The 14,350-nt window shown below is 43.0% G+C and overlaps 1 protein-coding gene across 14 annotated transcripts in view; it reads left to right on the top strand.

Annotated features, from left to right (window-relative positions):
* The window catches only part of LTBP1 (latent transforming growth factor beta binding protein 1), a 342,667-nt gene that overhangs the window by 238,723 nt on the left and 89,594 nt on the right, over positions 1-14,350 (top strand). For all 14 annotated transcript variants that reach the window (XM_059660163.1, XM_059660160.1, XM_059660158.1 and 11 more), the window contains 4 exons: positions 4,877-5,002; positions 6,130-6,255; positions 7,219-7,341; positions 12,030-12,149. In XM_059660163.1, the coding sequence (XP_059516146.1) occupies positions 4,877-5,002; positions 6,130-6,255; positions 7,219-7,341; positions 12,030-12,149 (495 nt within the window). The remainder of the gene's footprint in view (positions 1-4,876; positions 5,003-6,129; positions 6,256-7,218; positions 7,342-12,029; positions 12,150-14,350) is intronic.

The raw sequence follows: 14,350 nt of genomic DNA, 5'->3' as shown, positions 1-14,350 counted from the left end.
AAGTGAGCCACATATTTACAGGAAATAAGTGTGACATTTTCCACTCCGAACAGCTGAGTTGGTGGCTTGCAACATTATTGGCACGCTGTGTCCAAATAAATTATACATTTCAGCATATAAATTCTTGATTTAGTGTAGTGTCTTAACAGCTCAAGGATAGGTTGGAAAATGAAACCTTTATTTCTCTGGCAAATATTTGCAAAGTGGAAACATCTGTTTCAATTGTTGTGGGACAATTTATGCTCGTCGTGTGGCAGTGAGGAGGCCAGGGCATTTTGTAAACCTTTCCGAGAGGTAACATGTTATGCTCCCTCCTGCTCACCCCAAACTTTCTCCATAGCCTTGGCCGACCAGCCAGAAACTGTTCTTTGCCATCGTGACTGCCTTTGCGGAAACCTTTGTAATTATCACAGCCCAGACATTCTAAAAACTGTTTGCTCAGACCTTTTCCAGATCTCATAACTGGCCCCTTTAAAGAGAGCGTTTATCCCTGACGCGTATCACCAGCGTCATTACAGCCTCCGTAAACCGTGCCTACTGATGGAAAAGGAACTCTTTTTTTCATGTAAAATCATAGTGGTTTGATATTTCCAGGCCCTATTTATTTATTTACTTTGAGTAATCACATGATGAGGGAGAAAAAAGTGTAAAATCAGCATACTCAATTTCATATTTTTCCAAAAGCTGTCTTTTTCATTTGATTCTAGAAAATATAACAGAGATACCAAACTCTTAAGCCCACCATTGGCCTTGTTGCTGGGATAGATGAGTGCTTGGTTTTCCACTGGCGTTTCGTTGTGGCTCTTTTTCCAAATTACAAGCGGACTCTAGCGAAAACATGAACAGAATCAGGCCGTTGATCCAGTGAAGGTGGAGCTGTTTCAGGGGCAGGTGTAGTAGGAAAGGGCAGGGGGTCCTGAGAACACCAGGGGATGGGGTGGGCATTACGAAGGACACACAGAAGGGCCCGGGGGAGCGGTCTCTGATGGTCTCTCTGGGAAGTGGAACAGGCTGAAGGGGACAAGACATCCCCACTTTCGAGAGTTTCACAGAGACCAGTGCTTCCTGTGTGGGGCTTGGCTGTATTTCCAGGGTTATGTCGACACAGTCTAATCCACAGAATGTATGTGTGCGTTTGTGTGTGTGGGTGTGTGTTTAAGCTTCAATATATTGTTATTGCTTTTAGAGAGGAAGGGAGAGGGAGAGAGATAGAAACATCAGCGATGAGAGAGAATCATTGATTGGCTACATCCTGCTGGGGCTAGAGCTGCAACCAGCATGTGCCCTGACCAGGAATGGACCGTGACCTCCTGGTTATAGGTCGATGTTCAACCACAGAGCCACACCAGCTGGGCAGAAGTGTATGTTTTGACATAAACTGATCCATTCTCTGGGAAGAGGCTCACATACTTATGTGTGAGTGACCTCTTCAAAAAATAAGAAGCGCAATGTCTTTTCCCTAAAAAACATGGAAAAAGCAGAAAACTTTCCTTATCCTTCACGACGGTACCCTCAGGACTGGCCTTGCTGTGTAGCATATGTGCCAGAGAATGAGAATGTAATAGAAAAGGAGGGAAAGTGTGGGAGGAGACATGTTTTGTAAAGTTTTAAGATAGGAGTACTAGTAATTACTTTCCTCTTAAAAAATGGTGCTGATTAACTTTTGATGACTAGTGATGAAAAAGCAGACGGAAGTGTTTGGTAGGTGTTACGACTCTTCTTTCTATGAGAAGGGTGGAGCTCTGCCTAGCGCAGGGACGAAGGGGGTCTCTGAGGCCAAACTGGTGAAAGTTACATGAACTAATGACTTGGGTGAAAAGTGGGACAAACTGTAGAAATCACGTGTGTTTTCGTAAATGTGCCTTCGCTCCTGTGATGTGTCTCTTAGTTCCCTCTAGTGGTGTCAGAGGAACATTTTCTTACCTAAGTTAGTGCCCTCCCCAGGGACCAGCATTTTCAAGCTGCAGCTTGATATACTTACTAATCTACAGGGTGATCAGCTAAAGTCCCTCAAACATGCCTCATGGATATAACTTCAACCGCACGGCTTCTGTTCAAAATACTAGATTGGAAGGAAAGGCTGTTATCATTCATTTCATTTCCTGAGATTAAGGAGTTATAATTCTTAAAAATTTCTTATACCTTAGAGCTGACTTAAGAAGAAACTTAGTATGTTGGCAAACTGGTATAGGAATGTATCTGGTGTGAATTAAGCATCACCCGTTTTTAAAGACTTGTATTCACACATGTAAAAATTCTATTCTGATATGCTTGAAAAGTGACAAATATTTGGTAATCAACAAATTAGTGTGTTTGTGTGTGTGTGTGTGTGTGTGTGTGTGTGTTTGTGTGTATGTGATGGAGACTGAGTACTGATGAAGCATTTCATGGAAATCTAGATATTTTTAGTCTTTGATTTGTTTTGAATTTTTGTCCCTCATTATTAACTTCTATTTTTTTTCTTTTTGCAAATGTGATAAATATGTCTTTTCTGTCTTAAGAAAATGGGAGCAAAGAGTATAAAGATCAATAATTACAAAGAAAACTGAGAAGTATAAATAGCAATAATTTTCAAAGACGGCATCTAACTTCAACATGGATTAGATGGTCAGAGGCGTGCTTTTGACAATATTCTACTAAAGAATTCCTATCAACAGAGCAGAGAATTCTTACCTGAGGGTCTAGGAGTGTAACCTGGAGAGCACTACCTTTCACCTTCAGATTTTCATCACACATAGAAATGAACATAGAAATGATAACCTTTTTAATGAAAGACCTTTCTGAATGTAAAATTGTATAAGCTCATTGTAGAAGTTTTGAAAAATACAGAAAAATATAAAGAAAAAACCACCAATCCCCAAAATCATGACACTGGATTTATTTCCTTAAAATCTCCTTTTCTGTGTATTTTGTAATTTAGATGACATCTATATTAACATTTGCTCCCAACTATATTTTGTAACAAGTAAACATTTCCTATCCTTTACTGACTATATGATAATCTATGCTGCATGTGTAGCTTAATTCATTTTTTGTTATAACTGCCCATCACTCAAGTTTAAGCAATCATGTTAATCATCCGTGTTTTTAGCCTTTCAAATTGTTTTCTGTTTTATATGATTTTATATTATACTGAGTGTAAAAACTATTCTTCAGAAAGTGAGTTAGCACAACCACGCTCCCTGAAGATATCAGTAATTTGCAAGTGTGTGGTTGTCCTGTACCTCCAAGTGATTTTGTGTAAAACACCGCAGCTCTGTATTCATGTGCTTTCTTTTAAAGTCTACCAACTTTTCAAGTGACTTGTGTCTGGTGTCTTAAAGTCACAGCCAGCGAATAGCACTTGATGAAATAGGAAGACTGTAGTGGGGTTTTGGAAAGCAACTTCAGCCTCGTGTAGGTCATTTCCATGGTGAACCTTTGTTAGCCAGTTAACTGCCATGGTATTTTGAATTTAATTAAAAAAGGTGTGCCGCTTGCGGCTATAGACACTCATGGCGTACAGACGGTTAAGGCACTGGTTTTCACATCCTTTTCTGCAGAGTGGGTTATTGGTGACAGAGCACACCTGTCACCTATTTTTCTTCTCGTTCAAATTACAGACCCTCTAACAGGGCTGGGCGTTAGACGGTCATGCTCGAGGCCCCCATCTTACTCTGGGCCCCTTGGGCTCTTCCACGACGGCATCTGTTTCAAGCATTGCTGACTGTGTGATGACAGTGAACAAACAGCTATTGTTTTAAATGTGCTGTTTCTTTGTTGTATATTCTTATGTGACTTCCACAGGAGCAATAGTGATAATGATGATAACGGCCATCTCTTATTGATCCTATACAATGTGCCAGGCATTGGTCTCCATGCATTATTGACATTATCTCCTTTGAACCTGAGGGCCTGAAGTTGGCGCCTTGATTATTCCCATGTTACACATGGAGAAAAGGGAGGCATAGAATTTTTGAGTAGCTTGCCCTCCTGTGACAGCTAAGAAAGGACAGCAAGCTTTGTACCCAGACTGTCTCCAACTCCCACTGTACCATTCTACCTCCTTACAAAGGTCATTGAAAGCAGACTATTTAGGGAGGTACGTCATCTCAGAAGGCCACCTTTGAGTCCGTAGGTGCTTTTGGTAATTAAGCTCCTTTTTCTGATCTTCACCCACCATGGAGTCCTATGACCCTGTGTCTATCACAGCATCTGTCTATGAGTGGAGTGAAAACTCAGGGTAAATTGCTCAGGCTTTATGGAAGAAGCAAGTCTCAAGCAAGAATCAGTGGAAGAATGAGGGAGGAATTTAGCAGAGAATATTTGGAAGAAGAGTCTACTGTATCGATTTAAATAAAATATGCTCATGTTGGAATTGGCAAATTAAGAGTAAAGTTACACTCAGAAGTTTTGCTTTGATTAGAAGTGGTACATCTTTCTTGAGAGTTAATGAGGTTGAACAAAGTTGGAACTTGAATTTGGCCTCTTAACAAATGCAATGCTACCATAGATTTCTTACCAGGGCAAATCACATGATGATTCAGAAGTGAATTTGGATGGATGGAAATTCATTGACAGGCTATCTTAGAAGTTAGGAAGCATTTATTATTTCACAACTTGCAACATGGCTCTTTCTGAGTGTCCCCCCCACTCCAGTTCATCTAGAAATTGTTTCAACATTAGGAATTATTGATGACCTTGGGTGGGCCTAATGGAACAATTAATAAAGTAGTCAAATGAATTTATACTTGATTTTAGAAGTGGGCACCTTTTGTCTTTTAAGCGCATACCTGACAATAAGCTCATCAGGAAACACAAAGTGATGGTTTACCAGTAGCCATGAAATCTTTATATCTGTTTCTCCCCCCCCCCAACATTTTACTTATGTTTAAAGAAATCAATGAGTGTTCCGTGAACCCCGACATCTGTGGAGCAGGACACTGCGTTAACCTGCCGGTGAGGTACACCTGCATCTGCTACGAAGGCTATAAGTTCAGTGAGCAGCAGAGGAAATGCACTGGTAAGAGACATTTCATAGGCGACATTATTCAGTTAGCCAATATTTGCACAGTAAGAGCACTTTTTCTGTAATTATTGTAGGAAAATGTTATTGTGTTTAATATTATAAAGTTCTTATCCCTGAGCTAAGGATGCTCAAAAAGATGTTTTCTTGGGGAGCTGTAACCTCTTGGTTCAACTCTGCCTACTTTGCCAAGTGTAACACAATTACATAAAGGTGAAGTGATTTCCAAAATTTTTTCAGGTAAAATATATAAAATAAGAGTTCTAGAAACAGTGAGCTACAAGCATCTATTTAGCAAAATCAAATTAATGTTAACATACACTGCAATAAAGAATTATATTCTCTAATTGCATAAAATCTGATTTCTAATAGGGATTTCTGAATTGAAAATCACCAGATGCTGACACAAAGTTATTGAGTATGCCTCGCTGGAGAAATGTGTCTCAGAAAGAGCTGGGATGGTGGTGGGTTAATTATTTTGATGTGTTAACCCTTTAGTTCGTTTTTAGAAACTAAGGGTTATAAAGTGAATGAAAGCAACAGAGGCATATAGCTAATTAATACTACTTTAATATGCTAAATGCTGTTAGACAAGATTTGCGACTTTTGTTATTTGGTTTTGTATACGTATGAGGGGATAAGGAGACACCCGCCTGTTCACACTATTGTTATTTCCCTTTCATTTGCATACACTGTGTGTGTGACTAGAGCCATAAAGTATGAAGTTGAAAGGGCAAGCATGCTCCACCTGTGTGTAGAGCGGGAGAGTCCCTTTCACGCCACTGGACCTGTCCCTGCGGTCCCGGTCTGGGAGTAGCTCGGCGAATTCCAGAGCTTAGATGAGTCCAGTAACCCAGCAGGTCCTTCTATGTTGACCTGAAACCTGTCTCTTTGAAACACCAGAGTCACGGTTGTAGTTTTAGCTTTTGAAGCAATATGCACAGTGCGTATTCCCTCTTCCCAGGAACAACCCTTCAAGTGTTTAAGGAGAACAGTCATGTCTCCTTGTCCTCAGCGATGAAGGCTTGTGGGACACGGGGCGTCGGCTGGTGTTGCACCAACAAAGAGACGGAGAATCTCATGCTCCAGTTCACTGATCCTTTGATCCATCATTCTCTTGACAGATATTGACGAGTGCACGCAGGCCCCACACCTCTGCTCCCAGGGACGCTGTGAGAACACTGAGGGAAGTTTCTTGTGTATTTGCCCAGCAGGATTTATGGCCAGTGAGGAGGGTACTAGCTGCATAGGTAATGGCAGTGCTTCCTGTGCCTCAATTCCCAGGTCTGCCTTTGTGCCTCCCCTAAGATCCCGCCCGTTCACTGCTTAGTCAGACAACACCTGCCATGACATAGCAATCTGCTAGATGCGGAAAGAGATGAAACTTGAGTTCTTTTCCTCCAATCCTTTTTATTTTGCATTTAAAATTTTTTTCGATGACAGTTGACATTCGTTGTTAGCTTTAGGTGTATAGCCTAGTCGTTAAGAGACATTTATGTAACTTTTGAAATGATCTCCCCTATAAGTCTAATACCTAGCCAGCAGCATACATAGTTATTAGAATACTAGAGGCCCGGTGCATGGATTCATGCACCAGTGGAGTCCCTCCGCCTGGCCTGCGGGGATCAGGCCAAAATCGGCTCTCCAACAATCTCCCGAGGGGTCCCGGATTGCGAGAGGGCGCAGGCCAGGCCAAGGGATCCCACCAGTGCACGATCGGGACCATAGAAGGGCTCCAGGGCGTGTCTGCCCCTGTCTTGCCCAGTTCTAATTTGAGCCAACGATCAGGGCAGCCAGCCGGGGAGGGACAGCGGGAGGTTGGCCGGCTGGGGAGGAACTGTAGGAGGGCTCCAGGGCGTATCCAGCCCATCATGCCCAGTCCCGATCAGTCAGATCCCAGCAGCAAGCTCACCTATCGGTTGGAGCGTCCGCCCCTGTTGGTCAGTGTGCATCATAGCGACTGGTCGAACGAACGGTCGGACACTTAGCATATTAGGCTTTTATTATATAGGATTATTTCTCTGACCCCTTTAAACGAAGAGTGTCAAGAGTGCACAAAGACCAGAGGGGTTAAATGTTTCTTTTGGATCCCACACAAATCAAAACCACTCAGGTGATAGCAGGGATCAGTTATTTCATTCTTAAACTACACAGGGAGAGGTTTGAAATTATAGTTTGGGAAATAACCCTCGCACTGTTTCTGCTTTCCATAGATGTTGATGAGTGCCTGCGGCCGGACGTGTGTGGGGAAGGCCACTGCATCAATACCGTGGGGGCCTTCCGGTGCAAGTACTGTGACAGCGGGTACCGCATGACCCCCGGGGGACACTGCGAGGGTGAGTGTGCTGCGAGGCGGCGGCCGCACCACTTCTGAGGCTGAGTAATCCTGACTGTGCAGTGCAGGGCCTGTGGCTGACGGGCCCCCCGCCTGGTATTTCCCTCTACCAGTCTGTGCATGCCACCAGCTCGTCTCAGTGCCGCCCGCCTTCTGGATTCGCAGCCTCTTTGTCTCACTTCTGTGGCTCTGTCTGGATTATTTTCTATCTTTATGCTCTTTCTTACGCACTTCAGTATCTTCCTTCGCTGGTATTTCAAGTGAGGTCACATTAGAACAATTATTGCAGAGTTCATGCAAACCCAGACTTAATTACAGTGTCTGGGTCCTTCGCGTGAGGACACGGTTCAGGTGTAACCACCTTTGATTTTTTTGTGTTCTTGACCTTTTCACCTGGATCCGTTCCTTTGTCTCAACTTGTTTCTTTCACGTAGATTTTGGGACTTGCTTGCAGACTCCCCACAAATGCTCTGTCTAATCCACTGTAGGTCACATTCCAACAGCACCAGATAAAAATGCCTTTGTTAATGACCGCAGCCATAAATTGGCGCTCCTTACAAAAATGTTTGAAACATTTTTATTTTTTTTAAGAGGGACATGATTTATTCATTTTAATATTTTTATTTATTTCAGAGAGGAAGAGAGAGGGAGAGAGAGATAGAAACATCAATGATGCGAGAGAATCATTGATCGGCTGCCTCCTGCGTGCCCCCTATTGGGGATTGAGCCCACAACCCAGGCATGCGCCCTTGACCGGAATCAAACCTGGGACCCTTCAGTCCACAGGCCGACACTCTAACTGCCGGGAGCCGGTCCATCCTTGTTGTTTCAAGGGACCTGGCATATATGGCATACTATTCTTAATATGCTTGCTCACCTTCTTGGCGCTGTGTTTTAACCAACGTCACCTCTCCGAGAAAGGTTGAATCCCCAGGTAGGGATTTCCCCCTGAAGTTAGGGAGGGAATAAAACCCCTCAACTAAATGCCAGGCGGGTAATTAATCACTTTAACTATGAACAATCATGCTTAAGCTACATAATCTTTACTCCCTGGAATGGAGATAAGAAACGCCCTAACCTTTGTAATAGAGATTGATAGGATTGAATCAACTGGTATAAATACAGATGTAACTAGACAGCAAGACACAGAACTTAGAACACAGAACTTAGGAGACAGGACTTAGAAGACAGGACCAAGAGAGACAGAACCTAGGCACAGAACCTACACAGAACGTTCTCTAGAGACAGAAGGACTTCGCTGGAGAGAACATGGCAAAAGATCCTGGACTGAACCTGACTACAGAAATTGCCAAGAGAACCTGACTAGAACCTGGTGACTGAACCTGGCTGGAGAACCTAGTGAGGGAACATGGCTATAGAACCTGGCTGGAGAACCTGGAGAACCTAGCAAGAGAACATGGACACAGAACCTGGCTGGAGATCCAGAGCAGAACCTCTCTGGAGATCCAGAACAGAACTTGGCTGGAGATCCTAGCTAGAGATCCTGGCTAGGCTGCTGATCAACTGAACGCTTTCTCCGTGTCATTCCTTCTTCGCCGACTCCGTCCACACCTTTGGGGACCCCTGGACCCGCTGGGGTTGGACCCCAGCATCTAACCACTGAGCCAAACCAGATAGGGCTGAAAAGTTTTTATAGCATGGTCAAAGTAATGAACAATTTCACATTCTCATGTTTGGGTCCAAATTGCACAAAGGTTCTTTTTGAAACCCTGATGGTACTTTTCCCTTTAATCATTTTCATAAAGAAAACAGCATTACCCTGATCCCAAAACCAGACAAAGACATTAAAAAAAAAAAGAAAATTGCATTGAACTTTGGCTTAGATCCTGCCATGGAAACATGAGGGTGAAGGTGCAGGGGTCTCTGAGCTAGTGTTTAAGGAGCCCAGATGTGGGGGTGGAGCTGGGGCCCTGGGGTTCCCTGCCCGGCTGCCCAAGGATCAGCCTCTTTTCTAACATGGCTGGGCATCCAGAGGGAGGGAAGGAGGTAGACTGGTTGGGGTGGGCTGCTCTCAGCTGTCCCTTGGCGTCTGCAGGTTGTTTTTTTCACAGTCCTATCGGCCCAGGCCTGGAGGGAGAGCTAATGAGACAGTTTTTGGCAGCCTGCGCCTGCCTCCTGCTGGCCTCTTGCCTTGGCCCCTTCGGTTCTAATCGAAAGGGAAGTGGGAACAGTGTCCGTTACCGGATCTCTGGTCAACTCGAATGAGAACAGAGCCGGGAACTGTCCCCCGAGGGCCGAGGGACATGGGGAGTGCAGGTGTGACGTGTCCCCCCTCTCCTCTTCCCGGGAACTCTCTCTCTCCGTTTGGAGAGGCCGGGTGGACACAAGAGAGAGAGGAACTGTGGCATCAGCTCACGACCCCCACAGGTCGTGACTGTCTGCTTGGGAGCCAGTGACTTGGCCCCTTTGAAAGTTACTTCTTCCTCTAACATGGCCGCTGAGAAGTTGACCCTTCAGGGTTGCTGAGAATAGCAATGTGTGTTGCAGTAGCTTATATGGTGCCGGTCACCTTATTAGTCCTGAGGAAGCATTTGTTTCTTAAACTTTGCCCTTCTCTGATGCCTTTTCTTTGTATGTAGATCTTCTCTGTACATCTCTAGTTGTGGGAGTACTTAAAAAAAAGGGTGTGTGTGTAGGTATTTGATAAGCATTTATATGCAAAGCAGCACTCCCCAAGGAGGTCAAATATGGATCTTTATGTTCTACGTACAGTCTCAGAATGAGAAGACCAGACATTGAAACAATAACTGTAGCATAAGGATGGAGAGTGGGAAGGAGGAGAAAAGAAATGTTGGAAGTCTATGGGAAACAGGAGACTTTTCGGTAATGTTCAGTGTGTGCAGATTATTTAACAGAAATATTACCAGAGTTCCCTGTGTAAAAAAACATATAATTCTCCCCCCATGAAAAGGCTTGCGGAGAAGAAGGAGCCAAAGAACATGGCTGTTTGCTAATTTTGTCATGGACCCGACCCAAAGGTCCCCGGGCTCCTGGCTCACGGAAGGTTTTCTCAGCTGTCCCTGACAAGGCTGCTTTCAAACAGCGCCAGTCTCCAAGGAGCCTATTGTAGTTCACAGACATTATCTCATGCGTCCTTACTTTATTCCGTTAGGATATTACCAGTCAGGTAGTCCCTGATGCATAAATGAGGGAACAAGAGAGCAGGTGAGGGCAGCAGGAAATTCAGGGATGTTATCTGGTGTTGCTCAGTTGTTGCACCTTATTTATCGGACCAGCCGCCCTCGGTGACCTTCTCTGACTTAGCAGTCGCAGTTTCTGTTTAAAAAAACATCCCATCCAGAGAATAATGTCATGCTGTTTGGAAAGTGAAACTGGCGAGCATCATCTTTTTGTAGAACAAGAAGTCCCGGAACATCTGACCTAAAAAAAAAACCCACACACACAAAACCACTGTGTGTCATTGTCTATTGGCAAGAATTTTTCACCGATAGGAAAAATAATTACAATGCTGGCCTGGTGTTGATTCTGTTACTATCGTCTTCAACTCTTTTACTTCAAGCATTTTTTTTTACACACATCCATGGGTATGTCATGGGAGATCATTTTAAAGAATTTACCAGAATGAAGATGTCAAATGCCCATGCTGTTCTGTGTATCCATCACATATTTCTTTCACTTTTCAGATTATGTCCTGAGATATCTGTCTATAGTTGAAGTATGATTAGAGGTCTTCTATACATTTTATATCGAGACACTTAGACATTAAATCCACTCACTGAAATTCAAAAAAATCCAACTCCAGAAAAACACTTACTGTAAATATATCCTACGTCCTTCCCCCATTTTGTTTAACTATTTTAAAAATGCCTCAAGCTATTGGAGTCATTATCTCTGCCATAGTCCCAACCGTATTTAAGGTGTTTTGTCCTCCTCATATGGAAGAGAACAATGATTAGTAACATCACTTAGCTGTGAACATGAAAAGAAAGGTGTATTTTTATCAGAAAATACTACCAATGATCTTATCACCATGTTTGCTGGGAAATCTTGAAAGTATGTGATGAGTGCATTCTCTTCTAGTGTTTTTTTTTTTCTACTTCCAAGGAATTCCTAGCATGTGAAAGGTTTTAAATTATTTAAACCCAGGATGTTTTGGGGCCCATTAGGCCAAAGTGAGGATTTCCCCAGAGCGTCAAGTGTCTGTAGCGCCGACTTGTCGCTGGGTGGATGTACAGGGTGGGGCAAAAGTAGGTGTACAGTGGGGAGTATTTGAAACACAGAGTTTATTCTTGTATTCACTACGGTATCATTTTCCACATGGACAACTGTAAGCCTACTTTTGCCCCACCCTGTATGGCTTTCTCCTGCTCACCCCTATTCTCTGTCTTTTTTTTTCTGGCAAACTGCACACTTGCTTGAAAGGTTTGATGTCCAGAAAGTTGCCCTGGAGACGTTGCAAGCTCCTAGACTAAGGAGTTCAGGCCCTGCCAGTTGGGGACTTGGGTCCCACGACATCCTGGGAATGTGTGTAAATGTTTCGGTCAAGGTGCACCTGGCCGTGCATGAGCGCTGAGTGTTTATAGACCTGTGTCACTTAGCCGGTTGTTTTCCCCACCAGGTAGGGCAGGCATTTCCCCCCTTTATCACAAAAGTGTTTGCTGTAGTATCCTGATGAAATGTCTGTGACCTAGCATTTTCATTTTTCAGATATTGATGAGTGTTTGAGTCCAAGTACTTGTCCAGATGAGCAGTGCGTGAATTCTCCTGGATCTTACCAGTGTGTTCCCTGCACCGAAGGGTTCCGAGGCTGGAATGGGCAGTGTCTCGGTAGGTACCACAGAGCTCTTATCATATAGTTTTATTTCTTCTGTCTGGCCTGTTTTCTGACAGAGTGGTGTAATGCCAAATGAGCCCTCTTTCAAAATTAAATATAAATAAATACACACACATACATATTTAATGTAACAAAATATTATTCTAAGACAACTTCAAAGAAAAGTTCTAAGTAAGTTTCAACCATGGAGAAAATAAGGAAGTGAGTGGCATGAGGAATGTGGGATTTTTACATGCAACAAATAATCCTGCTGGAAACACATTGTTACCTGATGTGTTAAATAACCAAAACTAAATAAAATAATCGCCACAGGGAGAATGGTGGAAAGCAAAATACTTAAAAAGTGAGAAAAGGCATAAGAAGAAGCTGTTAGAGACCACATAGAATTAGGAAACATACAAACACAAACTTGCAGCAGAAATAGCAGATACAGAAAGGGAAATCTTGATTGATTGCTCATGTCCCTTATATAATACATTTATTCGTTTAAGTATTTAATAAATGGTACCTGCATTGGCACCGAGAGAGATCTGATATACTTGCTTCAGTTCTAATTACACGGACTGTCACTAACTGTCTCCTTTCGTGGCCTTCCTTGGTGTTTCTGTCTACCATACAATCTTTTCCTTAAAAGTTGAATTCTTTTGCACTCCATGTCAGACTCTGAACTTTTCTTTCATTCATTCGTTCTATCCTTTCTTTCACAAATGCTAGACAACTTACTATATATGCTCAGAGTTGTACTGAGTGCCGGGGTACATCAAGTGCCTTTTTCAGGGAACTTACTATCCAGTGGGGAAAATGGGTAACCACCCAGATATCTCATAAATCAGTGCAACTGCACAGCTGATAAAAGTGCTAGAAAGGGATGGTTGTGTGACGCGACAAGAGCCTGTGCTATAATGAGTTGCCTCTAGGAAAATTCTTGAGTTAATTATTAATTGGGGAAGGCAATGGGAGGGAGAACGTTTTGGACAAAGGAAACAGCATATGTAGGGGGCTTGTAGGAAGAGGCGGTCATGTTACAGCAGCTGAAAGGACAGTGTGGCTGAAGGACAGACAACAAGGAAAGATTTGCTGCAGGATGAGGAGTAGAACATGCCAGACCTTCTGGGTCTGTTAAAAATGTTGGCCTATTCTTGCAATTCTGGGGAGACAGTTAGATACTTCAGAAAGTACGGTATAGGTAGGCCTGGCAAAAACAATCTCCATTTCAAAGCGTTGGACTCAGCACCAGGCAGCATGAGCTGTACCTGGGGCAGGTGGCCCCAAATCGTGAGCCTCATGCCCATGCCAAGAGCGTCTATGAATGGAATTGTGAGATGTTGATCTTCAGGGAGAAGAAAAGATTTTTTTCATTCATTGCTTATTTGATAAGATTTTGTTTATGACGTCTGTGTTGGTCAGAAAGTGCATTTGGTTTTAATTTTCTGATTTGGCATACATTTTATAGTTGTCTATGAAGGTTCCATTCGTGCTCTCATTTCCACATACGGATGGATATTATAACCCAAGAGCAGATCCTGAACTGTACCTTACGTAGCTAAGTGGTGATATAAACGCAGCCCTGATTCATGAATTTGCTAATGGAATGTGACTGACCAAATTGGCAAGTGATTGCTCTTCAATATAAATGCATTTGTCTAGATTGGGTAGTAATAATAATAAATGGCTTCTCATACCTAGATGTATACAATAAATCTAATTGTGGCCACTTTGCTCCAGTTGTAGTGACAGAAACACAGCACCTCATTTAAAAGTAATTTCACTTTGCCAACCAGATTAGTAAAATCATATGCAGAAACATGAAGTCACTGTGCTACGCAACCAAAGTCACACACTTAGCCACTTGTTCTAAGCAATAGCTTTCATTTTTGCATTCCGAAGGACATGCATCTCCTATTAAAAGTAGGCAGCGTACTTTTTCCTTCTGCTCTGGGTCAAATGTTGGGCTCTTTGTCCTCTATAGATCAAGCTTCTCTGTGGTACAATTGCAGTTCCTTCCATTGCTCAGTTGGACTTGTGCTCATTCTGAATTCCTCATGAGGGCTTTTGCAGATGATACCAAAATGGATTTTCCATCATAATTTTTTTATGGCAGTAGAACTTACAAATGTTGAAAAGTTGAGTGTGACAGAAAGCAGAAAGATATTGCAATAAACCTTTCTGCTCATATTGAGCCAATGGATGGATT

The sequence above is a fragment of the Myotis daubentonii genome, chromosome 12, assembly GCF_963259705.1.
Source record: "Myotis daubentonii chromosome 12, mMyoDau2.1, whole genome shotgun sequence".
Classification (NCBI taxonomy): Eukaryota; Metazoa; Chordata; class Mammalia; order Chiroptera; family Vespertilionidae; genus Myotis; species Myotis daubentonii.
Note: the sequence above shows the minus strand (reverse complement) of the source record. Positions and strands in the feature narration are given on the sequence as shown.